Source organism: Lissotriton helveticus, chromosome 6 (genome assembly GCF_964261635.1).
Source record: "Lissotriton helveticus chromosome 6, aLisHel1.1, whole genome shotgun sequence".
NCBI lineage: Eukaryota > Metazoa > Chordata > Amphibia > Caudata > Salamandridae > Lissotriton > Lissotriton helveticus.
The window spans coordinates 1,150,540,392-1,150,567,337 of NC_136067.1; the positions used below are offsets into that span (position 1 = coordinate 1,150,540,392).

At 46.6% G+C, this 26,946-nt stretch overlaps 1 protein-coding gene across 1 annotated transcript in view; it reads left to right on the plus strand.

The window, feature by feature from the left end:
* LOC144763326 (sodium-dependent glucose transporter 1-like) overlaps positions 1–26,946 on the plus strand; it is a 191,159-nt gene that overhangs the window by 152,819 nt on the left and 11,394 nt on the right. The window contains exon 3 of the mRNA XM_078648811.1: positions 7,126–7,242. Within this exon, the coding sequence (XP_078504937.1) occupies positions 7,126–7,242 (117 nt within the window). The remainder of the gene's footprint in view (positions 1–7,125; positions 7,243–26,946) is intronic.

The window sequence follows — 26,946 nt, forward strand, 5'->3', positions numbered from 1 at the left end:
CACAGCTAGTGGCCAGGGGAACTCGTACCAAAACCCACACCAACATGTGACCTAGGCATCATCCTCTACAGCGAACTGACCATGAAGACTAGTTAAATTAGTCACCTACTCCTGCTTCCACATCCTTCGCATGCTCCACAGAATCTTCAAATGGATCCCAGTCAACACCAGAAAGACCATCACTCAGGCCTTTGTCACCAGCTGCCTCCATTATAGAAATGCTCTCTACCCTGGCATCTCCTCCCAGCTCCTCAAAAGACTACATACCATACACAATGCCGCTAGCAAACTAATCCTAGACTGACCCACATTACCCCCACCTCAGAAACCTTCACTGGATCCCCATCCAAAAGAGATGACAGTTCAAGATCCCCACGCTCGCCTACAAAGCTCTACACAATCAAGGCCGGCCTACATCAACCATCTGCTAAACTTCCACCTACTCTCAAGACTCATGCGCTCATTCTCACTTGCCTTCACACACACCCCTAGCATCCGCTGCTGGCGCAGTGGGGGCACTCCTTCTCCTACCTCTCCGCCGAGACCTGGTCCGAGCAGAACCCTCCCTGGCAAACTTCAGAAAGAGGCTCAAGACCTGGCTCTTTGACCGAGGCACAGCACCCAGATACCCCTAGGGGACGACAGTGCTGTGTTATACAAATGCTGATTGATTGATGATAACATACCTTGAAGTTACATAGTGTATTGTTATTTTTGTAAATAATTAATTATTTTGAAATTTTTAGTACATATGAACCAATATTCTGCTTGTAAAATCATTAGTGGAAGCAGATCGCGTTATTTCGCTATATTAAACAACACGTAGCAGACATTGACCACTACAAAGCTATAGACATTGGCGTGTTTTAAAGCAGATCTGAGCAGTGGAGATATTTCGGTGTACCTTTACTCTGATCCCAGCAAGTATAGAAAGAGATAACAAGACAACTGTGGTTGACCTGATTGAAGTAACAAGAACGGTTGTCGTGTTTAGCACCTGAAGTCCCTCATGAGTGGGGCAAACTCTTGTAATAGACTATTTTGCACTGAGACTATGAACATATATGGAAAGAGGACAACCAGCAATTGGCATAATATTAGGAGGGGCTTGTAGTCAATGGACTTGCAGGGCAATGTGAGGGAGGTGATGACACTAAATCACATCTCAATAGCTCTCAGTTGTATGTTCAGTAGTTCACCTAGAATATTATGAGTAGTCTGATATGAATATTTATGGTGGTAGCTGACAGGGTGGCATGCTTATGGGTGTAGAGTATCATCCCAGGGCATTTCCAAATTTTGTCCCACTCTCTGGCTATTGGACGTTTATGAAGGTTTTTCTTGGTGTAATGCCATGCTCTCTGCTTGGGCCCACTTCAGAGAGTACAATGCCAGGAGGAGATGGGAGTGTGGCCTTCGTGCTCAAAGTAATTGCATATTTGGCCATAAGGAAGCCTAGATCTAAGATCTAAGTCATAGCCTTGTCAGCTCGTCCGAATGGGCCAGTAGGCCCTAAAAATAGCTTGCCCTGATAAAATCTCTCACCATAGCGAGTGGGTGAGTACATTTTTCAAGGCCTGACTCCAAGTCATTTGGGAAGTCCCACAAGCGCGATAAGAGTAAAAATTCGAAGAGCTCTTCCACATCACCCCGTCCATCTAAGTCATCCAACGAGATGAGAGAGCATTGTCTTTCGAAGCTTGGCTCCTCGATTGACCCTGCGCCTGGACTGGCTCAATGCCTCCCTGAGTTTCCAGGAGCTGGAGCGACCCGCCCAACTCCAACAGCACTGAGACCTTGCATCTCATATTTGGGCCACCCATTCCCGCTGGTGTGCCTTTGGGCCCTGTGGGTTCGGGTGGAGCCCCCACTGGTTGTTTGTCGGCGGCTCCGCCCCTGCTCTAGTCTGGCATTCTGGATCCATGGATGGATCCGGACCAGCGAGGATTGTACCACCTCAACTTTCTGCGGTGCCATACCCAATGCCAATGCTCCCGGCAACGCCATGCCCATTCTTTTCCCTGACTCTGCCATGAAGTCGGAGGGGTGTCGTCCGGCACAGATTGGCACCATGCTTTCCAGTCCGAGGCCCACACCCAGGGCAGGACTGGGAACCACAACCGGCCCTGGCAAAGTGCTCGGCTATGCTGCAAAAATGGCCCTGTAACAAAATCGGCCCCAGGGGCCCAAAACTGGCCCCCACCCGTGCGGCGCACTGGGGGATTGCCCGGTGCCCGCTATGGCCAGTTCGGCCCTGCCCACACCCTATTAGGGCTGGAACTCAGGGAGGATTGGGAGAAGGCGATGGACCTTGAAAATACCAGCCTAAACCCCAACATGGACAGGTGTGAGGAATTTGCGGGTGCTAGCGGACTGGACACCTCCCCAGATATTGGCATGCTCTCTTCCCCCTGCTGTACCAACGGAGGAGGGGGACTTCTTCTGCTGTGGTGCTGAAAAGGACAGCCGAGGTCCTGGACCTTAGCCTTCTCTAATTTACAGTCAAGACGAACTTCTTGCCGGAGGTGTTTTACCGTGAAGTGACCACCTCAGATCTGCTTCTCCCCTTCAATAAATCTCTCACGACAGTCCTACGGGGGACTTGGTTCAAGCCTGCACAGGGGCTCCTGTGAACAGGACAATTGCCCGTTAACTTCCCTGCCCCAGAGGACCCCAATTTCCTTATGCACTGGAGAACTTGGTGGTCCAAGCCTCCACCACCTGTGTAAATCCTGATGAATTCACTACCACCACCACTGGATAGCAAATCCAGGAGGCTGGACACCTTTGGACAGAAAATGTTTTCTTCCACCAGCCTGGCACTGTGGGCTATGAATACCAACTGCCTTTTGGGCTGTTACTCGTTTGCTTGTGGGATTTAGTTGCGCAGGTGCTGCCTATGGTTCCGAAGGAGTCCTGGGCCATACTCTCAAGCTATGGCTGATGGGAGAGATGTAGCTAAGTTCATGATTCATTGTGGGCTGGACATGACCGACCTGCTGGGCAGAGTGGTGTATTCGTCAGTTTCCTTACGGCGCCACACCTGGCTGAGAACAAACTGGCTCTTCCAGGGATGTCCTAGCACCACTTATGGACCTGCCCTTTGATGGCTCTCATATCTTTGGAGACAAGGCGGATTCATCACTCGAGGGCTTCATGGATAGCAGAGCTATGGCCAGGTTCTTGGCCCTTTCCATGGCCCCTCGCCATCCCCACTCCATCCGCGTCTTTACCTGCCCAGTCACCACGGCGCGCAAACTTTCCCAGCCTCTTGCTCAAGTCCTGTCTGCTTGGACTCTAGAGACTGGATGTTAGCATTGGACTTGCAGGACACATACTTCCACATTTCTGTCCTGCCTGCCCACAGGTATTACCTGCAGTTCACAGTGGCCATGAGCACTGTTTGCTATGCTTCCTTATGGCCTTACCAGTGGCCCTCTGGTGCGCACCAAGGTGATGGCTGTAGTTGCAGCTCATCTGCAGAGATCAGGGGTGGCAGTATTCTCCTATCTCAACGAGTGGCTGTTGAAGGCGAACTCACTACAGGCTGTCATCTCCCACCTTCAGTCTAAGACAAACCTCCTGCACTCGCTGGAGTTCAATATCAAGTTGCCGAAGTAACACCTGACTCTCTCTGACGCTCCCTTTCATCAAAGCTGTTCTGGACACAATGCAAATTTGGGCATATCCTCCCAAACTGCAAGTCTAGGATATTCAGGCTACGATACCGATTTTTCAACCTCTTTCCTGAATTTCTGTGACACTGACTCTGAGGCTGCTGAGACTCATGGCCTCCTGCTTGTAACACTTGCCTGCTGGCATATGAGGACTCTGCAGTGGGACGTGAAGTTATAATGGGGGCAGCATCAGGGGTAATCTCTCTGACATGGTCCAGATCTCGGAGGGAACTGCAAAATATCTGAAGTGGTGGTTGATGAACCACAATTGGGTCATCGGTAGACCCCTCTCCCTTGCCCAACCAGATCGGACAGTTGTGGCAGATGCATCACTCCTGGAATGGGGCGGCCATCTGGGAATGTTGGAGATCAGAGGCCTCTGGCAGAATCCTTGGTCCACATCAACCTACTGGACCTCTGGGTGATCCAGCTAGCATTAAAAGCCTTTCTGCCCCCCATCAAGGGAAGATCAGTGCAGGTGTTGACGGACACCACCACCTCCATGTGGTACTGCAACAAGCAATGTGGGGTGGGGGTCATGAACCCTTTGTCAAGAGGCCCTCTATCTCTAAAAATTCCCTAACCCAAATACTATAACACAAAAAGGGACTGGTAGCTCAAATTGAAACAGGACCTTTTCTCGTATTTGGGAATTTAAGACCACGCCCTATTTGGATGTCGCAGGAATACTCTCAGGACACATGGGAAGATAATCTTTTGGAACAGAAAGCCTCGAAGCAGTTTGTCATGCTTCATCAGCAACCTCTCTCCACCATCGGACTCGACCTCCTGATGGACTCGAACGAAGGAGGGAGTTCTTAGATAAAGATCTACCGGACAAATGTCAGGATCAAGAAAAATATAAAATACCTTGGGGGGCCAAGTGTATCACCTTTTAATATTGAGGCCCTTCGGTATATCTCAAAAGAACAAGAGGGTAAATGAGCTTAATGGCTCAAACCATTTCCCTAAGTCAACATGTTTCTGCCCCCTATAGTTAGACTATATAGGTCTTGGACATTCTTCAGGTCCAAGGATCCCTAGTGGAGTGGCATAATCGCCAAATGCAACATATGGCGAATTCAAAAACTCGGGTGAATCCTACCCGGAATAGCATAGGTGAATTACACCTATAGAGGTAAAAATGATATAGAAAAAGAAATGTTAAAGTTCCTGACACTAGCATGCGTAGACAGCGTTGTCTCAGTGTGGGAGCACAAGTGACACAGCACAGCACGCCTCTACAAGAAACACAGGATAAGTAGGCAAACACACATGCACAGAAACAGAGCACTTACGTTGTAAAATAATTATTTTCAATATTGGACTATTTCTTATCTTTTAGGGGATACCAGCTCCTCGGTCTGGTAGTTGTCTAGTAGATCTTTATTTAAGAGCTTACCCTGGTGGCACTGTCCTACCAGGGTGGGGAGAGGTTGAAGAAGCTGACGCATGACACAAACTGTGTGTGAGGCTTCCTCTTCCAAAAGATTGGTCTTCCCACATGTCCTACCAGTATTCCTGCAATGTCCAAATAGGGCTTGTACTTGAATTCCCTTAATAGGAGAAAAAGCCATGTTTCAAATTGAGCTACCTTACCTTTTTGTGTTGTAGTAGAACCATCTACCCCTGGACTTAGCACTTAGCCCACATCTGAGGAAACAAACTATCATCTTGAAGTGGGCTTTCCCTTCACACCTGATAAACGCTTAAGAACACCTTCCTCTCCCCATATAGAAAGGAATGAGCCTACCTAGTTAACCCACAGGCTGGAACTCTGCATAATATTCACCCAGAGAGTATATACTAGTGATATCTTGGTGTATCACCTACGTACTATATTGCAGTTGGAGGTCTATGAAAGGTGTTTGAGTTCACAAACCTTTGATGGCTACAAAGTGATGGCAAGGTAAAAATCCTATGATCCATCAAATACGTAAACAGATTAATTGTAGTTTAAATAGTGTGTGTACTTCTTGAATGATTTAAATGTGATATATATATAGGATGGATCTTATCTGTTCCCTTTAGGGCCCACTGCAGTTCTCCCCTTTGTTAGCCTTACTGCACACGTTCTAGGCCACTTTGCTTTACAGACAGCACGTTTGTTTTGTGCCACTATAGTTTTCTAGAAATAAGCTGCACATGTTTCTGTTATTCAGTACTTCTTCCTGGGACTCGGTCTTGACATTTCGTTCAAGGTCGAACAACATTGTGCTCTACTTTTTTCTGTGGTTGGTCACTAACACATTCTAACATACAACATAACAGAGCGACACAGCTGCTGCGTTCTAGCATGGCACTTATTATTATATAAGCCGAGACTTGCCGTTTTGAAAGCTGAGAGGAGAATTTCTTGCAGAGGAGAGGTCTTGAGACGAGTGCACCAGTACTGCACAATCTGAGATGCAGACCTGCTAGCGGCAAATGCTAGGTATGGGATTGGTGCTAATCCCAGAGATCGATGATATATCAAGTCTGTGCTCACATAGTGTGGGCAGCCTTAGGCAGATATTGTATACATTTTATTAGTAATGCTAATTACACTGTTCGGTTGTATATGATACCCGATTGCAGCTCAGTTGCTTTATGATGGAGCATGATAGTTTCAATAAATATTGTAAACTTTTCTTTTGTCTCTTTTTTGTTTATTGTGAACATGCACGAGGGAGAGAACGAATGGTGAAGATCTGTTACCAATGCTCCCTGGGAGGAGCTAGATTGATGTGTTCTGGGTGCCAATTTACCTGTCACTTTGGGAAGTTTAAGAAACGGGTATGGCACTATAAGCTTGTCTGATATGTGCCCTTAGGTACTGATGTATGGTGACTCAGTCCCTACATACTGACGTTCTGTGATCCCAGGCATAGTTCAGTTTACAAGCAGAATTCCTGCAACAATCTCAGATCAACCTTCATGCCTGTTGCAAACATCTTCACATTGTGGACGACATATGTAGAATAAGGAAAATATTTTCTCAAGTCTTGGGGAGCCCAAGGCCGCTTTTGTTGGCAGAGGTTGAATCCAGAATGCTGCTCAGTTCTTATTCTCATCTAGGTTTCCTTCTAGGTTTACAGTTGTTAGGGCTTTTTCAAAATGATTTTTTCAACAGTAGGTCCTTGCATTTAGATTTAGCAACTGTTTATCCCTATTTTACATATGCAGATTTTTTTTAAGTTTGGTTTTCTAAGACTGCGATTTCTTCCAATTCTTGCAAAGTATTTATTTGTGAGTTCCAGGAGTGTCAGTTGGCTCCTGGCTCTTAGGAAGGATTGATGCCAGGTTGTTTGATCAATAAAGATTTATCTTTTGACTACATGCTGGGTGTCGGGCGTGTACTATTTAGATCCAGCACATTCCCCAAAAAATGTTCACTTAAAGTTATGCAGAATTGCCAACATGTAGAATTGCTTTTGTGTTAATACATACTGATTTTGTTTTCTTGTAGGTTTGGCAATGCTGACAACATCGCTTGGCCTTTATGTTATTCCATGGTGTACAAAAGCTTTACTACTGACGGCTATGATGTCCGTTATTGGGATGACCATGGGATTCTTAGATACAGGTTGGCAAACAAACGTATTTCTTCCTTTTCACCTTTGCAATCACCTCAGTCTCCCTCTTTAATGTATCACTCAGTGTTGAGTACAGCCACAGCTGCAGCCACAGTCAAAGAAACGTCCAGGCATATACTGGGGAGCGATGTAGGTGTCTGTATTGATGAATCTTCTGACTGAAAAATCCTAAGCTGTCCCCTATAACATCTATCAAATTTATTGAATCTGACTTGGATGCAGATGGGCATTCCACCACACAGCCTCGGACAGATGATACAGCACCATCACTCTGGATACAGTACTGCTGTTTCATGCATGCTTTACAAAGTTGTCGTTAATGTGCCTTTAAGCTGCAGGCCACTATTTGGGTTTAAAGTGTATGGCAACTTTCTGTAGATAAAGACAGACTGCAGACTGCAAATGTTATAACCACTTGCAGAAATGTTTCAGGCCTCAACCGCAGCATAGAAGCAGTAATGCAACAAGTGATTCTGTTAGTACTAAAAAAAGTTAATTTGTGATGATTTACTGCACATCTGTGACAACCAAACCAACACGGAAGGTCTTGCTCTGAATTGGGGCGAGGCAGAGGACAAACGACTCAGTTGTGTGGATCCACCTGTGTAAAGTGCATCCGTATTAAATCAATTTGACATGGTTAACTTGCTAATAAAATGTTATCACCGTAGGAAATAGGCTACCATTTAACCCACTTTAGAGTGTGGGATACGGCAATTTGATAACTAGTGTTTTTGAGGAAATTATACCCTATGTAAAGTTTTTTTCTTTACCTTCAACAGTTTCAACTTATGACACAGTTTCTACCAATCCTTGGCACATAGTTAATCTTTAATAACCGACAGCTAAAGAGCTGGTGGTACTTTGTTTTATTTTTTGTTATATTGTCTTATTCCCAAGAACACACAAAGGGTTATGGGAGGAATACTTGCCATTTGTCTAACCACTGGCAATTGTTCAGGTTGTGTTGTACCCCATCATTCTACCATGCTACTTCAGATTAGCCACCTTAAACATACACACCAATTATAACTTTTGTAACACTTAGCAAAGACCTCCTTTAACTAAATGAAAATATTGAAATGTGGGGAGCTGGATCACGAATGATGGGCTGGCTCTGAATCAGGATGAAAAAAAACTACCAATTCTTGGTTGAAAACTTTTGATTACAAACTAGAATGATAATTAATGCATGTGGCAGATGTAAAAATGCCCATTCATCATGAAATAAAATGTGCGTGCTCTTTCGTTCAAAATGGACATTGAATAGCATGCTGGCCTTCTAACAAGGATTTGTTATTTCTCCAGTATTGTATATTTCATATGTTCGCATGCTTGAATCATTCCCCTTTGTTGAAGTGGGAGTCCCACAGTACAATAATAAAGCAATGGGTATCACTATAATCAGCCAAAATGGCAATGAACCATTGGTTCTATAGCCTATCTAAGTCCTTTTTAAAAAAAAAAAGGGCCAAACTATAAACTTTAGCCAATCAGGCGATCTTTTAAAAAAAGGACCAGACTATAAACTTGAATCTTTAGCCGCTCAGGCAACATCACCCTCTAGAACACTCCCAAGAGAGGGTAGGTCACTGAGCAATGCTCAGTTTCAAATCCTTATATCAATTCTTGAGAAGACATCTCTTCAGAATTCTTTTTACATATATATTTTCTCTGATTGGACAACATGTCAGAGCCATATGAAAAATGGAATTTTCAGAGCTTGCGACACTTGTGGAAAAAAGAGCCTCCATTGTGATGACCCAAATAAAGAATGCATATATAACATATATTGCCTCCATCCAGAGCACAAGGTGAAAGATTGCAAAATTTGCCGCACTTTTTCCCAGAAAACGCTAAAGAACAGTGAAGGTAAACTCTTGCGATGGCTTCAGAAGCTTAAAACTAAGTAATGCCCTGTATCTGAAGATGATAGCAATGACTCTTCAAAGACTGTGGCATCAAGAAAAGGGATAGATCTGGTGAAAATGTATCTTCATAATCACCTCGGAAAGCTATGAAAAAAAAACACATTAGTTCTTCTGGACATTTAAAAGCACATGAGTACCGTCCATCATCCTCAAAAAAGGGAAATATTTCCTTAGAAAAGATTTGTTAGATCCTACCTCACTTTCCCTCAAGGCTCATACTAAGAAGATCACGCAATCATTGCTGTTGACTACAAAATCATTCTCAAAGATGTCGGTCTCCAAATTCCACTTCTCTGTAACAATGACGCCGGCAACAATGAAGACGTATATGATGACCACCATGGCGTCAACGTTCACTACAGCTTCGAGGCCCATGATAATTGTATCATCGTTGTTGTCCCCAACTATTATAACGGCGAGAATCCTTAAGCAGATGCAAACGACTGTCCTGTCGGCAAAATTGCTGTAGTTTGCAGTCCATTCCTTAATCCCAGAAATGAGAGAATTACCATCGACAAACTTACTGTTGACGAGGGACAAGTCAACGAGGGAGCCATTGACGTGGGACAAAGTACACATCGACTGAAAAAACACCTACGAGAGATTTGACGAAAACATAATTTTTGCATTTGTCCTCAGTTACTCCAAGAAATCGGTCTCCAATGGAAATTCTACCAGCCAATACTTCACCGAGTAAAGTTTTTCCCCTTCCACCAGCACATCTTGTAGACGATTATGATTCAGAAGAAAATGGCCCCTTTGGAGTGGCTCTTAGCCCAATGGACCTTCACGTCAAGAGCCAGGAAGACGAGGAAGATGACGGGCAATATTTTGATGAATGTTATTATACTGCTGGAGAACAATCTGAGTAATACCAGGAGAAATACTCTTCTAATGGTCAACATGAGCAACAATAACCCTCCGTTCAAATGCCTATGTCTTTAGTGAGTGTTACACCTGGCATCTTTGGCGTGTTTTTTTCCGGTCTTTTTGCTTCTGACCTCCTGTTTTTGACTGTGTGAGACCTCCATTTCTACCAGTGAGCAATTTAGAAAATATGCTCCAGGACCTCTATTGCAGATTCCCTAAACCAGCGAGCACAGCTCCATCAACGCAGACCCCAATGCCAATACCATCTCCTCAGGTTCAAACTCCTCTTTTACGACCCCCTAAGACTCGTTACTACTCCTGCCACCCCCACTTCCACATGTGGCTTCTACCATAGTTGACCCTTCAGCTGATGAGCCACCTTCCATGGACGAACAGAGAGAGGAAGGGGAAACAAGAGACACTGACTAAATCCCTAATGAATGGGAGAACTATCTAATCCCAACTCCATCCTTTCCGGTAAGTACCACGACCAACAGATTCCCCACTGGAGGAATTGGCGGATTCCATAATCTTATGGAAAGGGCAGTCAAGAGGTTTAAGCTTCCACTACTCACCAAAACAAGTGGATTGTTTCCTTTATGATTTTAAAATGCCCACCGAATAAATCTGTTCGGCCTATCCCTATCATTGCCTTTATTTGGCAAGAAGGCCTTAAATCATGAAAAATCTGGCTACAGTTTCTGCAGTCATCCCCAGGCTTGACAAAAATGACAAAGCGCCTGATGACTCTCCAACATTTTTAATTGCCCAACTAAAACCAGACTCAGTTGTATCCCAAGCGGCCCAAGGTTGCTCCTAGAATCCGTTCACTCCAATGTCAGCACCCCAGGACAGGGATGGTCTCAAGCTCGATAATATCTGAAAGAGATTGACTTCCATGGCAGCCACAACAGTTAGTGCGGCCAACTCCCTTGCAACATTAGGCTGCTGCAAACGCCAAAAAGGTCAGATCTCCCCACATACATTGACCTTTTGCCTGAAGATGCCAAAATAGAAACCCGTAAGACATTGCAAGAAGGCGAAAGAATATCAGCTGAGGTCATAGACTGTGCTATTGATGTCTTAGTGACAGGATTCCGACAGCTTGCTGGTGCGGCTGTCCTACATAGCAAAAGATGGCTAAAAGCTAGGTCTTTCCACCTAGAAGTCCAAAGTGAAATCTAGACTTAACTTTTGACGGTTAATTACTGTTTGGTAAGCATTTGTAAGAGGCATTCCAGTCCATCAAGATAGATTATTGATACTGCCAAGTCCCTGGAAAATCTTCAATTTCAGAAGCAGTTTGTTCGAGAAGCTAGGGAGAGAAGCTTATTTCTATAGAGATGGTTATCAACCCTACAGAAATAAATACCACCTGGTCAGACTCTGTACCGTCAACATATTCACAACAGCAACAGAATTGCAGACAACCACCAACTGCAGCATATAAAAACTCAACCAGAGGAAAGTTCTCTCCCTGAAGCAGGGATTCCAGTAGAAAACCGTGGCCACTGCATAATGCTAGCTACCCCACAAAACTCGCCCACCCCACTGACGTGTTGAATTTCACATCATTTCCACCAGTGGTCCCTAATTACATTCGACAGGTGGGTGCTCGATGTGCTCTCCTGGGATCATACCCTGGAGTTCATCAAAACACCACCAAACACCCCGCCAAAGGAACCACCCCATCCATACCTGAAACAATTCCCCCTGCAGATATCCACCATGCTAAGGAAAGGAGCAATAGAATTAGTCCCTAAAGCTCGCAGATGCATGGTGTTTTACTCTAGTTTATTCCTTATACGCAAGAAGTCAGGAGATTGCCCCCCCCCCCCCATACTAGATCTCCACATATTAAACAAATTCCTGAATAAAAAAACAACCCAGGAGATCATATGACTGCCCTAGGTCTTCTGGACATATACTTTCATGTACTAATCCACCCGAAGCACCGCAAGTTCCTGCGATTCAAGGCAGCTGGCACCCACTACCAGTTCACAGTCCGTCTATTCGGACTAAAATCAGTACAACGCATTTTCACCAAAGTCTTAGCTCCAGTGGCAGCCTATCTCAGACAGGGTGGAGTTCAGTTCTTCCTATACCTGGACGATTTTCTGATAAAGGAGCACACACATCAGCAAATAGTAAAGACCACCACAACTTGTCTAACACTATTCCACAGACTAGGTCTCGCAGTCAACGACCAGAAATCTCACTTGAATCCGACCACAACACTTAGGAGCATTTTTGGACACGGTCCAGAGCAATGCTTTGTCATCGCAAGACAGATAATACAAATTAGACAACTAGCGAAAAGATTGGCCACAAACTACTCTGTTTCTGTCCGGATATACAAAACGGTCCTCTGGATGCTTTCCTCTTGCATTCATCTCATTCCTAACTGTTGCCTACAAAATGAGCCACTCCAAGAGGAATTGGATAAGTAATGGCTGCAGGCCCAAGGCACGTTCGAGGACATCATTGAGATCACTCCAACAATGGCACGAGCCATGCTTTATTGGGTACAAATATCAAATCTATCCAAGGGTCTATCATTTCTAACACAAATTCCTTAATATGTCATAATGGATGCATCGCTGGAAGGTTGGGGTGCTCACCTACAAGCCCTAACTATCAGCGAAAAATGGGATCTAAAGGAAACAAAATTGCGCTTCTGCAGGAGGTGAAAGCCATCACTCTGGCGTTAAGAGCTTTCCTCCCCAAGGTAGCACAGTCATCGGTGCTCATTCATAACGACAATACCACCAGCATGTTTTACATCTACAAGCAGGGATGCACACGCTCACCAGCACAGTCTCATCAAGCACAGGAAATCTGTAACTGGGCTCTGCAACATCATCTAACGCTCAAAGTAATGCATGTTCCAGGAGTAGTCCGCATCCTTGCAGACTCATTAAGCAGGACCTGTATCACTTGCCACAAGTGGGAGCTCAACCAACACATTCTGGACAACCTATTCCATATTTGGGGCAGGCCAAACTTAGACCTGTTTGCAACAAAGGAGAATAAATTCTTCGCAAGTTGGCATCAACAGGAGGGATCATCGAGGAAAGCGTTATCGATTCGATGGTCAGGAATCTATGCTTACGCTTTTCCCCAGTTTCCATTGATCCCAAGGTTTCTCACGAATATGAAGTGAGAGCCCTGACGGGTCCTCCTGATTGCGCTAAATTGGCCCCTACAGTTTGGTTTATGAAGCTCCTGCTCCTGTCAGAACAACCCCATGTTCAGCTCAAACCAATACCAATGCTGCTAACGATGAGCCAGGGTCAGGTCCGTCATCCCAACCCGACATCACACATCAGCACATACAAGCAAGTCCTCGGGTTCTACCACCACCAAATCAGATCCACCAAGTGGGCAGCAGTGACGGAAGGCATCGTAAACAGCACAAACTATTCCAAAGAAATCTTCGCCATCGTAAAGTATTTCACCTCACCCACTGCCAGATAAACAGTCATCACCCCATCTTGAGGACCTCTGTACCCAGGTCTCCCACTATTTCAGACACTAGATCAGCAACATCTAAATCATGCCAGAATGTTAGAGCCCCCCACCTGGCCCAACCTCACTTAGTGCTTCTCTTAAGTCGCCAGCTGGATGAAGACCAAATGTCTGAAATTCTCATGACCAACACCCTGCCTGGTCAGTCAAACCAAGAACCTGTGCATAGCAGTGGACAAACATCTCTCGATAATCAGCCAGGCCAACTTCGCCACCTCATCCTGTTTCTTCAACCTAAAATTCCTCCAAAAAGTTTTAGATGGTTCTAAATAAACACACACAAAACTGCCACCCCCAGCTCTCATTACCAGCATATTGTGTTTCGGGATCACACTCTGTCGACACCTTCGCCCAACTGACCAGAAGACTTCAGGTCATACAAAACACAGTGATCAGACTCAAACTCCGGTTCCCTCCCCGCACACACATCGCTTCATGCCTCAAAGGCCTCCACTGGCTCCCTGTCCACAAACATGCACGCTTATTGCTCCTTGCCCACATGTACAAAGCTTTGCACAAACCTAGCAACAGCCACATCAATATCCATACCCCCACAAGAAGCATATGTTTGGCTTCCCACCTGCTCGCCTACACTCCTCGTATCCGTAGAGCCAAGGCTGGAAGCTGCACCTTTTTGTAACTCGTGCCCTAGGCTTGGAAAGACCTCCCCCTACACATCATAACCACCTCTTCTGTTCTTGAATCCTGCAAGAAACTGAAAATGTGGCTCTTTACCTAGACTGAAAACTCGATGAACTCAGTCCCCTTCTTAGGTAGTGCCTTAATACTTTCCTAGATGAGATGTGTGCTCTGCCACAATAGTCATAACATCCTGAATTCTATGGGCAGGGCCACTGGAATCATGCAATTGTGCGCCTGCGGCGTCCTTTGTAAAATTATAGATTTGCTGCATTTGGCACATAGTGGGCCAGATGTATCAAAGCGTTTTGCCCATTCTGTGTCAATGGGGAAATGTGTTGATACATATGGCCCATAATCCCTTATCTTCTGCATAATCTACAGATTTCAACAAAAACAAATGATTCTACCTCTAATGGTTCAAAAGTACTAAAAACGGAGCAAACTGTTTGGCTGCGCAGTGGAGAGGGTCCTTTGCAGAGGTTGACTGGTTAACTTTCTGTTGCTTACTGCTAAATTTTGGTGTTAAACTAGTACTATAGAGGTGCAACCGATGCCCAGACAGTGTTAACACGTGTACAATTTACAAAATAGTGAAGTAATAATACTATTTACCTTTAAAGTAGGAGGGCTGCATTGGGGGAGAAAGTGGCGCTCTGTGCAGCTTGCGACTGCACAGCTCAACAGATTTAACAGACCTGCCAGACTGAGTCTGGTGCAGCACTGGTAATCTGTAAAAGGTGTGAGAAGTAACAGAGAAAATTGAGGTGAGTACCCTTGTTGGGGTTGGGGTTGGGATTGCCTGAAGTGTCCAGAAGGGACAAATAGTTTTATTTTGTTTTGCAATAGATTACAAACACTGTGGATATCCAACTGGCTTGAGTCTATTTTTTGGTTTCTCGACGTCACACCCTCTGTGAAAATTTAAAAACCGCCATGTTTGCTTAAGAAATAGCCCAGTGTCTCTGCTTGCTTTTGGCTTGAAGTACTTCGAAGTTGCTTTAAAATGGATACACACATTTTACTCTCTCGTTGGTTTGTGTGCAAGGTCTATTTTAAGCTCTGCTTAGCATAGTACATGCTCTAATTCTGTGCTGCAGCAGTGCTGTTTAACATTGCTTTAAGGAGTTTTTTTCCGATGGATACTTCTACTTGCAAATTTCTCACCTATTGAATGTCCCTTAGGTGCAAGACTTGATCTGAAAACTTTTGATATCACTCTTATGCTGGGGAGGGGGGGGGCTGTGTGTTGGGGATGCTGGCTGGTTTCTTCTCAGCACCCAAAAACAATTGCACTGTGACGTCACTTGAGCAATAATACACCCATCAGCGGTGGTGCATCAGTGGAATTTCCTATTTTTCGGCACCCTTAAATGCAGATCAGATGCATCTGTCCTCGCAAATCCCAGTGTTTCTACGCAGAGAATTCTCTCTAAAATGATTTCAGTTCAGTGCCTCAGGGATGTCCCCTCCCAGGAAGCCAGGGTTTAAACCTTATTGTGATTGTGATGGCCACATGTTTGTCACTGGCCCCCACAAAGTTTGCCTCTGTTGCTAGAGTTAAAGGCATAACTCAAAGTCTTAGGAGCAGTGCCCCAGAATGAACGCCAAAGCCATTTCAGGAACACACGCCACATTTTTTATGGGCCTCAACGTTTGTCCTCCTTAACGTCATTCGCATTCCACATCATCCTCGTTCTTTGCCTTACACCAGGTCCCTCAAACTAAAACTAAAGCACCATAAAAGACCTGGTGCTGGGTCCCTTAAACGCTGATGGAGATCCAAGTGCAAACTCCCTCAGCCACTGTGATTCCAGTAGAGTCCTCCTCAGAGGATGAATATAACTCTTCCGACTAACCACTCCCCAGCAGTGCTGCCAGTGCTAACTGCAGGGCCTTTGCGGGTCCCATCGCTGCTTCCTTTTGCTCTATAACAGAGCTGTCCTTAGTTCTGGGGGCAGATTGTGCAGTTTGCCTCCATGCATTGATGGCGATATTTTGGGGTTTGCTCCTTCTGGTGCGCCAAAGAGCCCCATGGGACCATTAGATGCTCCACTTAGGGTTCTGGCTGTGGGTCCTCCCATGACACGAGCTCACCTTTGTTCTATTATAAACACCTTTGGTTCCATCCTCATTCATTGTAGTGCTGAGCGCCTCTCTAGTAGGTACTTTGCTGGTGGCGAGGCTGGATCTGGCATCTCTTCCAATGTGGGTATCGGTACCAACACCATTGCCACTTCTGTCGTCTAATGTACAGTCAGCACTGGGCTCTGCAGGACATTCATGTGTGGAAGGGTAATGGTTTTGGTCCATTCTATAAAAAAAAAGTTCCATACTTTCTCCCCAGCTCTATCAGTTGGTTGTTTTACTACACTCCGCAGGCAAAATATGTAGTAAGTGTATTTTACAACATCTTGTACAGTGGGTTCAGGATTAGAACATCATTTCACCCGAACAAACCACTTTTGGACAGAAATTGTTGAGCCTTGAAAAATGTAATTGTAAAATGTAATTTTATTTTTATAAAGCGCAACTTACACTCCACGGAGCATCACGGCGCTAGTCACTCGTGTCCAAGAAGCATTGCCAAAGGGCTAGTGAGGTCTCAGAAGAATAGTGTCTGGTGTCTCTGGGGGTAAGATTTAGACTAGGGATAAACAGGCTGTGTCTGTGAGTTTGAAGACCCAAGTTTTTAACGCCTTCCGAAAGAGGTTCTCTGATGGGATCTGACGTAAATGAAGTGGGAGTTTATTCCAGGCTCTGGCTCCTAGCACTCCCAGAGATTTTCCTCCTTTCGTGGCTAGCCTATAGTTGGGAGTCACCAGCAGATTCAGGTTGGAGGATCTGAGTGAGCGAGAAGGCACATATCTTCCAAACCTTTTGGACAGGTAAGAAGGCCCTAGCTGGTGGTAGGCCCTGAAGGTAATTATTAGGATTTTAAACAGCACTCTCTTTTGAATAGGCAACCAGTGTAAGATCTTGAGTGCTGCTGAAGCAGACGACTTCCTGGGCCATCTCAGCACAAGGCGGGCGGTGGCGTTCTGGACCATCTGCAGTCTATGCAGTACTGCTTTACTGGAACCTGCATATAGACTATTGCAGTAGTCCAGCCGGGAGGTAATGAGGGCCACCGCCTTTCTAGCTGTCAGAGGGAGAAAGTCAAAGAACTTTCTGAGGCCTTTGATTATGTTAAAGCAGGACCCTGCCACAGTACCTGCTTGTTGTCTGAATGATAAAGCCTCATCAAACCTGATCCCGAGGTTGCGGGCCGTGGTAATGGTGGTTGGGGGGATTTCTGCATCTTGAGGCCACCACAATTTTGGGGGAAAAAGGTTTTGTTTTCCAAATGGGAGGATTTCAGTCTTGCCCGAGTTGCATTTGAGATGATGTTTTCTCATCCAGTCAAATGTAGCGGTAAGACAATCTCTCAGGTTTTCCTCTGCATTAGTTGTGTTGCTATCCAGAACGAGGATAAGCTGAGTATCGTCAGCGTAAGATATAGTGTTTATGTGGAAAGATGAAATTAGCTCTATCAAGGGGGTCATGTAAAGATTAAACAGTACTGGGCTCAGACTGGAGCCCTGTGGTACCCCTGTTTTTAATGTTTTCTCCTCTGAGCAATATTTCCCCAATATCGTGACTTGTTTCCTTTGACTGAGAAAAAGTTTCAGCCACTCAAGAGCTACTCCTGCTATTCCTGATTCTGCTAGGCGGCCAATTAATACGGAGTGTGAGACCGTATCAAAGGCCGCCGATAGATCGAGCAGAACCAGAACAGCCTTTTTACCTTCATCCATAGCAGCTTTCAGAGTCTCCACCGTGTGTAAGAGTGCTGACTCCGTGGAGTGTTTGGCTCTGAAACCTGCCTGGTTAGGGTGTAAGATGTCGTTTTCCTCTAGATGCCTAGTCAATTGTTTGTTTACTGCTGCTTCCGTAAGTTTAAAAAGAATTGGGAGCAGCGAGATAGGGCGGAGGTTTGAGAGCGTAGTAGGGTCTGCTAAGGTTTTTTTTTGCAGAGGTTTGACAGCGGCTAGTTTCCATTCGGCTGGAATGGCGGCAGTGGACAGGGAAGAATTAATGATAGCATTTATGCTCGGGTTTAAGGTGTCAACAAGAGCATGTAGCAGCAGGGGAGGGCAGGGATCAAATGGGGAGCCAGATTTACTGGATAAAATGGCCTGACGAGTTGCTACCAGACTAACATGAGTGAATTCATGTAACTGGGTGTTATCGTTATTTAGTCTTATGGCTTCTGCGCGGGGGAAGGCAGGCGGATCCAGAAAATCTTTCGTAAGATCGAATATTTTCTGTTCAAAGTAATTGGCTATTGAGTTGCATAATGCAAGTGAGGGAGGGATCTCTTGTCTAAGAATCTTAGGGTTCATAAAGTCATCGACTATTTTGAAGATTTCTTTTTGTTTGTTGTTCGAGGAATTAATGACTTCTAAAAAATAGTCTTTTTTTAGCAGTTTTAATCATTACATGGTACTGTCTCCTAGCAGTTTTATAGGTGGTGAGTTCTTCTTTTTCATAAGAACGACGCCATTTCCTTTCCAAGGTTCTTACCTCTTTTTGTTTTTCCTTTAAGGAGAGGGAGAACCAGGGAGCGGACCTTTTATTCAGTTTCTTGCTCACTTTACTTAAATCTGCTGGCCCACATAATTCTGTGATCCATTTACAGAAACTGTTATAGTCTGTTTCGGTATTTCCTGTCAGATGGGGTTTAGTTTACTCAGCAATGAGGGGAAGATTGGGAGTGTCCCTAATTTTTTTCCAATCTTTCTTTGTCTGGACTTCAATTTTCCTATGATCTGATTTAGACCCTTTTCTTTCTATAGTCAGTTTAAAGAGGACCAGCCAGTGGTCAGTCCAGGTCTGGATGCGGGGAGATTCAACTGTCATGATTTTAGTCTTGGTGCAAATACAGTCTAACAGATGCCCCGCTTTATGTGTGGGTTCTTTAGTCAATATTTTGAGTCCCAGGATATTGGTTAAATCTCTCAGCCATATTGTGTTAGGGTCTTCAATTTTATCAAGATGGAAGTTTAGGTCGCCCAGTACAATAAAATTGGCGAATTTGAGAGTAAGATTGCTGAGTGCTTCCTCAAAGCTTTGTAGGAAGTCATTCATTACTCCTGGTGGCCGATAAATTAAGGCTCCTGCAAAGGTAGTCTCCTCATTTATCTGAATGCAGAAACCCATGCTTTCTGCTCCCTTAATGTCTGAAAGTTCAAACGTGGTGCATTTTAAAGAGTCTCGATAAATGATGGCAAGGCCACCCCCTCTCTGTTCCTGTCTATCGACCCTCTCAATGAGATAGCCTTGAGGAACTGTAAGGGCTATTATCGGGTTACACCAGTCTTTAAGCCATGTTTCTGTCACGACGAGCATGTCGAGATTGGTCTCCGTAATTAAATCATGAATGTGTGCCCCATTTTTACACATAGATCTAGCGTTGATCAGTCCACCTCGAAGGAGGATTTCACGTCCCTTATTAGATGGGCGTTGTTCTGGGGTAAGATGGGTTCTACACTTACCGCAGCAAATGGGCCCTAACCATTTCTCGACATTAAGGGATTTGTGGCAGTGTTCCGAATGGTAGTTTAGGGAAAGAATATCTTCTCTAGTAAAAGTAAGTATTTGTGTTGTGGAGGACACAGGTTGGTCAGCATGGCTAGCCCTAGTCCCGGCCGCGGCACGGACGGGCACAGACGGGCTTGCCTTAGGCGCGTCTTCGGTGGTATAGTGGTTGTCCGCTGTATGTTAGTTCAATTCACTCTCACAATTACCAAGTTTCCGTTGCATTAATCCATTTCTCTACTTCATTGGATTGGGTAGTGGTTCTAGCTGGCTGCTCTGAATATACTACTAAGTCTCCTGAAGCTATTGATAACTCTGCATTCTGACGCTTGGTGCAAAGTGTTAATGGGGACTGAAAAAGTGTTAACAGCTAAATCTGAAACACCCAATGTGTCAAAGCAAGAGTGAGTCTTGGCCCTCATTGTTTTCTCTGAATTTCTGACTTCTCTTTTCTTTAAAATAAGTGAAGGAAATTTCCTCCCATATTAGATAACAAGCCAATTCACACACAATGACGATGTGATCGTTTTAACTATCATGGCAGTCGGCCTCCAGTGGGGACTTGACGCTCTGTCATATTTCAGATCATAATTTTCTAAAGATAAACACATTAAAGAGTAAAATCGTGACTTTTTTTAAGACTCTGACATTTACCTTTTTGTTCAAAGCTTGTGGGAAGTCCTTGGAAAGCCTTTATGCACAGTTATGTTTATTTAGGTACGACAAAATATGTTTAATTATCCACACATAGAACAATTAAGTATAAAAGTGTTTACTCATGGTGGGGGCTCTCTGGCATTTTCCAAAACTTTGGGTAAAACACATATCCTACATTTGCTGTAGATTTACAGCTCACAGATTTCATTCAATATACAACCGAGTACATGGATGTTAGAAAATGAATATATATTTTAAATACATTAAAATGTTAAGTATTGATAATACTTAGCTCAGTTGCGAAATCTGTGCTAACTGAAGCAGTTGATTTGGATCATTAGACAGTTAGCTATTGTTAGATCCGGGGGACTCTAGTTGGCAGAGGTAGGTACCACTGTCCAAATAGGGACCCTTGCTTCTAGTCAGGGTAAGGAGATAACCCTCTGAGATAACCCCTGCTCACCCCCTAGGTAGCTTGGCACGAGCAGTCTAGGCTAACCAGAGGCAATGCGTAAAGTATTTGTACCAACACTCACAGTAACACAGTGAAAACACCACAAACTGACTCCACAACAGTTTAGAAAAATAAAGGTATTTTTCATCTAAACTACACAAGACCAAAACGACAAAAAATCCAACATACACAGTTCAAGAATATGGTTTCAAAAAGAGTTCTTAAGGTTGCGATAGAATTCTCTACAGATGCGTGAAAAGTTCACAGTTGCGTCACGTTTACTCACAGTACCTTTTAGTTGCAACAAAGTTCCAAAAGCAGAAGCTGGTGCGGTGGAAAACAAGCGATGCGTTGCTCCTGAGACCCTGGGGAGGTGATGCGACAGCCCCGCTGCAGCAGCGGGCGTGTTGCGACGAATCCGGTCTGTATGGGGAGGAAGGCCACTTGTGTGGATTCCGGTGCGTAGGTTCCGTAGGAAGTCTGTTCTCGCAAAGGCACGATGCGACGATCTCGTAGGGGCTGCGACGATCTCCGGGGCGACGATGCGCGGTCCAGCGGGGATCCTCTCTCTCGCAGCTCCTCGATGCGTTGATTCTGCGACGACACTCGCAGCGACGTGATGCGGTCCGCAAGCAAGCGGTGCGGCGATCTCACCCAGCGACGACAGGCTCTGCGACGATACTCGCAGCGATGTTCGATTCTCCTGCACCGGTCTGGTGCGTCCCGCAAACGAAGGATGCGACGTCTCTGGCAGCGGCGTCAGGCGCTGCAACGATCTCGACCTCCGTAGCGGCGGGAAACTTCTCGCACTGTCGGGGATGCGCTCCGCAAGCGAGCGATGCGACACTTTTCAAGTTCAAAAGTCACTCAAGCTTAGTTTCCAGCTTCCCAGCACAGGTACAACTTCCAGAGGCCCCACAACTGGATCAAGCACTCTAGGAAGGACAGAACTCTCTCAGCAGAGTTCAGGGAAGCTGGGGGTGAAGTCCTTTTGTTCCTGGGACTTCAAAACAGGGAGCCAGCTCTTCTCAGGCCCTTGGAGATTCCTTTCAAGACAGGGGACACAGCTCAGCAGCAAAGTCCTTCCCCTCTCCTTGGCAGCAAAGCAACAGGTCAGTCCAGCAGAGCAACAGCAGGACAATCTTCCTTCTTCAGGTTCAGCTTTCTCCTTGGCAGAGGTTCCTTCTTGATTTCCCGGATGATCTAATTTTCTGTTGTCAGGGGTCCTGTACTTATACCCCTAAAGTCTTTGTTCTCTTGGTGCATGTGGGCCCTGAGCCCGGTCTGAACCAGTTCTGGGTGGATCCTGAGCACTTTGTTTTGCTGGCTGCATCTTTCCTTCCAGAGTGAGGGGCAGGGTCCTCAGCCGCCCAGCAGGGGGGTGGAGCCAGCATTGTGGAAGGCAGGCACAGCCCTATTCAGCCCAGGTGCTAACTCCTCCCACCACTCCAGTTGCAAATGCAGTCATTCAGCCTAGTGCTGACTCATCCAGGGGAATTCCCTCCTGGGGAATTCCCCAGCCCCTGTCACTCTCAAACCAGACCGTCAATACGCAAACAGGCCCAGGCACACAGAAGGGTCAGACAAGAGAACAGCAACTTTCTAAAAGTGCTGTTCTCAAACACAGGATTTAAAAACAACCTTTCCTAAAAGATGTTATTAAATTCTGAGTTCAGGGATACTAGATACTTATGTCCTATCTTGTTCCTATGGGAAGAAATGCTGTTAACCACTGTAGCCAGCATCCCCCATGTTAATCTATGGAGCAAGATAGCCTTACAGTAGTGAAAAACGAAAATGGCTGCCATTCACTACCAGAGCATGTCACCTGCACTAGTACATGCTCTACCTTTTACATACACTGCACCCTGCCCAGGGGGTACCTTGGGCCTTCCATAGGGGTGGCTGATGTGCACAAAAAGGGAAGGGTTAGGCCTGGTCAGTGGGGACACTGGCGAGGAGGACATGGCAGTTCTAAACTGCCCATAGGCACTGCAGTGGCAGGCCTGAGACACCATTTTAGAGCTACTCCTGTGGGTGGCACAATCAGTGCTGCAGGCCCACTAGTAGCATTTGTCATCACCAGCCCTGGCACACCCAGTGCACTTTACTAGGGACTTCATGGTGATACAAATATGCCAAACATGTATATTCAATCAGAATAACAATTTACACAGAGAGCATATGCACTTTAGCACTGATCAGCAGTGGTAAAGTGTGCAGAGTCCTATTGCCAACAGCCACGGGTCAGGAAAAATAAGGGAGGAAGAAGCAAAAAGTTTGAGGATGACCCTGCAAGAAGGGCCAGTTCCAACACAACCCCCTTCCAGCCTAAAGCCAGGGTAGACCAAACGATACCTCGATGGGATTCCCTGCTTAAGGCGATAGAACACGGAAACTGGCCCACACAGCAGGGCAGTCCTGTTCTACGCCGTCCTAAACCCAGTTCAATCACTCTATCCATACTCTCAGGGTCTACCATGCCAATCCATGTGGAACCCTTCTCCTCACCTGTGGACACCACCTGTGCGGCACCTAGCCTTAATTTACTCACAGGTGTGTCCCAACAGACAGACAGCAAGCCACAGTGACCACCGCCAGTGATCAGGTATGAGACCCGGGCCTTCTGCCTCTCAGGGCTCTCAAACCCCTGTGGCGTCCGAGGGTGGGGGGGCAGTAGCCCTAGGTGCTTGGCACCCTTTGTCCGCTCCCTCTCTTGTCAGGTCAGGTATGACACTCTGGCACTGACCCACCAGTCCCGGACCTGTATCCGGTGGCTGGACAGGAGGCTGGGGTGGGCTTCCCCACACCCGACCCTCCTCTTCCTTGGGGCTCTTTACCCTCCAACCTGGAGCGGTACACCCTTCTAGAATCGTCAGGGCATCTGTGGCAGGTATCCTGCACCATTCACCCACCAGGTCAGGGGTTCTATCCTGCAACTGGTATTCCAGGTCAGGGGGGACACCCCAGACCTGGCTCTCAAACCTAGGCTCCAAAGCCTCCAGGTCAGACAGCACCTGAACCTGGCTTCCCCACCCAGGGACTAACCCCTGCAGTGGAACACTTGCCTGGCGCACCAGGACTTCACTCACTGAGGTGCCTATACTGGTAGACAGTACCCACCTGGCCAACACAACGGTGTGGCCCAGTCCACCCCCAGGGTGAGACTCCTGCCATCCTTCCAGGGGCAACCCTGTCCACCAAGACAACCAAGAACACAACTTTCCTACCAGTTCAGGACCTCCCTCCAGCAACTGATCTCCCAACCCAGGGTTTAACCCCTCAGGTTGTACCGGGGTCAGGGGCGAGGGCTCCCTCTGCACCCCCTTCCAGAGCGCTGCACCCTCCCTACTGGAGGGGTACCCCTGGGAACCATATTGGTCAGGACACTGGTTACAGATGTCCTTCCTTCCAGGTCAGGCAAATCCTGAACCTGATCTCCCAACCCAGGGACCAAAACCTGTGGTTCTGCATTTGCCTGGCACACCAGGACTTCTGGGGACTCACATAGTACCCCCTTGAGGGTGACACACAACTCATGTGTCCTGTGACAGTCTGCCTGGCGCAGATCTCCCGACCCCTGTCCACCTGACAGTGCGGGAAGATCCCCCAGGACAGAAGTGAGGCCACCATGGTCACTCACTGGGGACTCAGCCCTTCCGACTGGTCCCTGACCCACTGGTTCTCCCACTGTGGATTCCTTCCCCCTCTCACCCCTCAGTCTGGACTTCTGTACCCTCCCAAATGGAGCGGCACTGCCAGACACCAGAACCGATGGAGGCCTGTTTACAGGCACTCCCCGTTTACCAGACACTAGGAGATCCTCCTCAAATGGCCTACAAGTACAGTCTAGGTCCCCAACCTGGTGTTCCCTTAAGGAACCCTCCAGGCCCTGAGACTGGGTTTCAGGCACCGTGAGACACACCGTCCCATACTCACTCCTTCTCCACTGAGACCGGACATGAGCCCCTACACCCCTCCCACTACACTGGGACCTAACTGGGCTACACTGAACCGCTTCCACCTCACAGGTCTGGAAGATATCTAAGCCACTCCTTTTGGGATCACTCCCCAATGCCTCTTCAGACCCTTTGGAATCCACCAAGAGGTCTGCCTCCAATGCAAGCTCTCTGGGGTCAGAGAACTCACACTCCACCGGGTGTTGGCATAGCTCTGGAAAACAGGGACTTAAAATATGCTCTCCAACAAATGAATCACACAGCCCCCCACAGTTGTTAACCAAGCTACCCTTTGCCTCACCCTCCAGTGCCTCACACAAGTACCCCACACCTCTCTCCTGAGACTGGCAAGACAGTATCTGACTGTCTCTGTCACACAACCCACACTCTTCTGGCTGGTCTTCACACACACACACACCAAGGTTTCTACCATGGGGGAACCCCTCTCCCTGTACCTCTCATCTAGAGTCAGTAGAGTGTCCCTCCCACCACTAGGAATATGGTCCCCTGTGCCAGTCCCCCAATCTACTTCAGGGACACTGCACTCCACTGGAACTACATCATAAACCTGAACCCCCTTGTGTATGTCGACCCCCTCCCTCAAGTCAGGCGCCACATCTCTGGGTGTTTGTACCTTTCTCTCAGCACTAGATATCATAAACATGCTGCCACCATCTGAGCTGGACTCCACCTCCAACTCAGCGAAGCTCCTTCCTTGAGCATCCCATTTTTCTTTCTGGGCTAAGGCCCACCGGATCATACCTTCCTTGTTTAGCCGGTCTAATTCTCTGTACCTTTGCTCAGCAGCAAGGAGCCACTCATCTTTCTCTTCCTCACTATCAGAGAAGTCCTCCTCCTCAGAATCATCTGCTAATGTTGCTTCCCAAATTCTGACCTCATGGGAATACAGGCATGCCTCAAGATCCCTCCTTGTGGAACCTTTCTCCACAGGCAGCCCCCTCTTCTTGCAAAAGGCTTTTATCTCCTCTTCTGTGTAGATGCACAGGTGGAAAAAGTTGACTTCCATTTTGGCAGGATTTTACAGGTGCAACACTAGCCAGAGTCTCAATATCCAAAAAATACTTTCAGGAGGACACCGGAAAAAACAAACAGTATGTGGTGGCGTAGTGGTCTGCACTCACTAGTGATGTACACCAATTACTGTGGGTCAAGTACAAATACAAGTTCAATTCCCACCGCTTGACCACCAATGTTAGATCTGGGGGTCTCTAGTTGGCAGAGGTAGGTACCACTGTCCAAATAGAGACCCTTGCTTCTAGTCAGGGTAAGGAGATAACCCTCTGAGATAACCCCTGCTCACCCCCTAGGTAGCTTGGCACGAGCAGTCTAGGCTAACCAGAGGCAATGCGTAAAGTATTTGTACCAACACTCACAGTAACACAGTGAAAACACCACAAACTGACTCCACAACAGTTTAGAAAAATAAAGGTATTTTTAATCTAAACTACACAAGACCAAAACGACAAAAAATCCAACATACACAGTTCAAGAATATGGTTTCAAAAAGAGTTCTTAAGGTTGCGTTAGAATTCTCTACGTTGCGATAGAATTCTCTACAGATGCGTGAAAAGTTCACAGTTGCGTCACGTTTACTCACAGTACCTTTTAGTTGCAACAAAGTTCCAAAAGCAGAAGCTGGTGCGGTGGAAAACAAGCGATGCGTTGCTCCTGAGACCCTGGGGAGGCGATGCGACAGCCCCGCTGCAGCAGCGGGCGTGTTGCGACGAATCCGGTCTGTATGGGGAGGAAGGCCACTTGTGTGGATTCCGGTGCGTAGGTTCCGTAGGAAGTCTGTTCTCGCAAAGGCACGATGCGACGATCTCGTAGGGGCTGCGATGATCTCCGGGGCGACGATGCGCGGTCCAGCGGGGATCCTCTCTCTCGCAGCTCCTCGATGCGTTGATTCTGCGACGACACTCGCAGCGACGTGATGCGGTCCGCAAGCAAGCGGTGCGGCGATCTCACCCAGCGACGACAGGCTCTGCGACGATACTCGCAGCGATGTTCGATTCTCCTGCACCGGTCTGGTGCGTCCCGCAAACGAAGGATGCAACG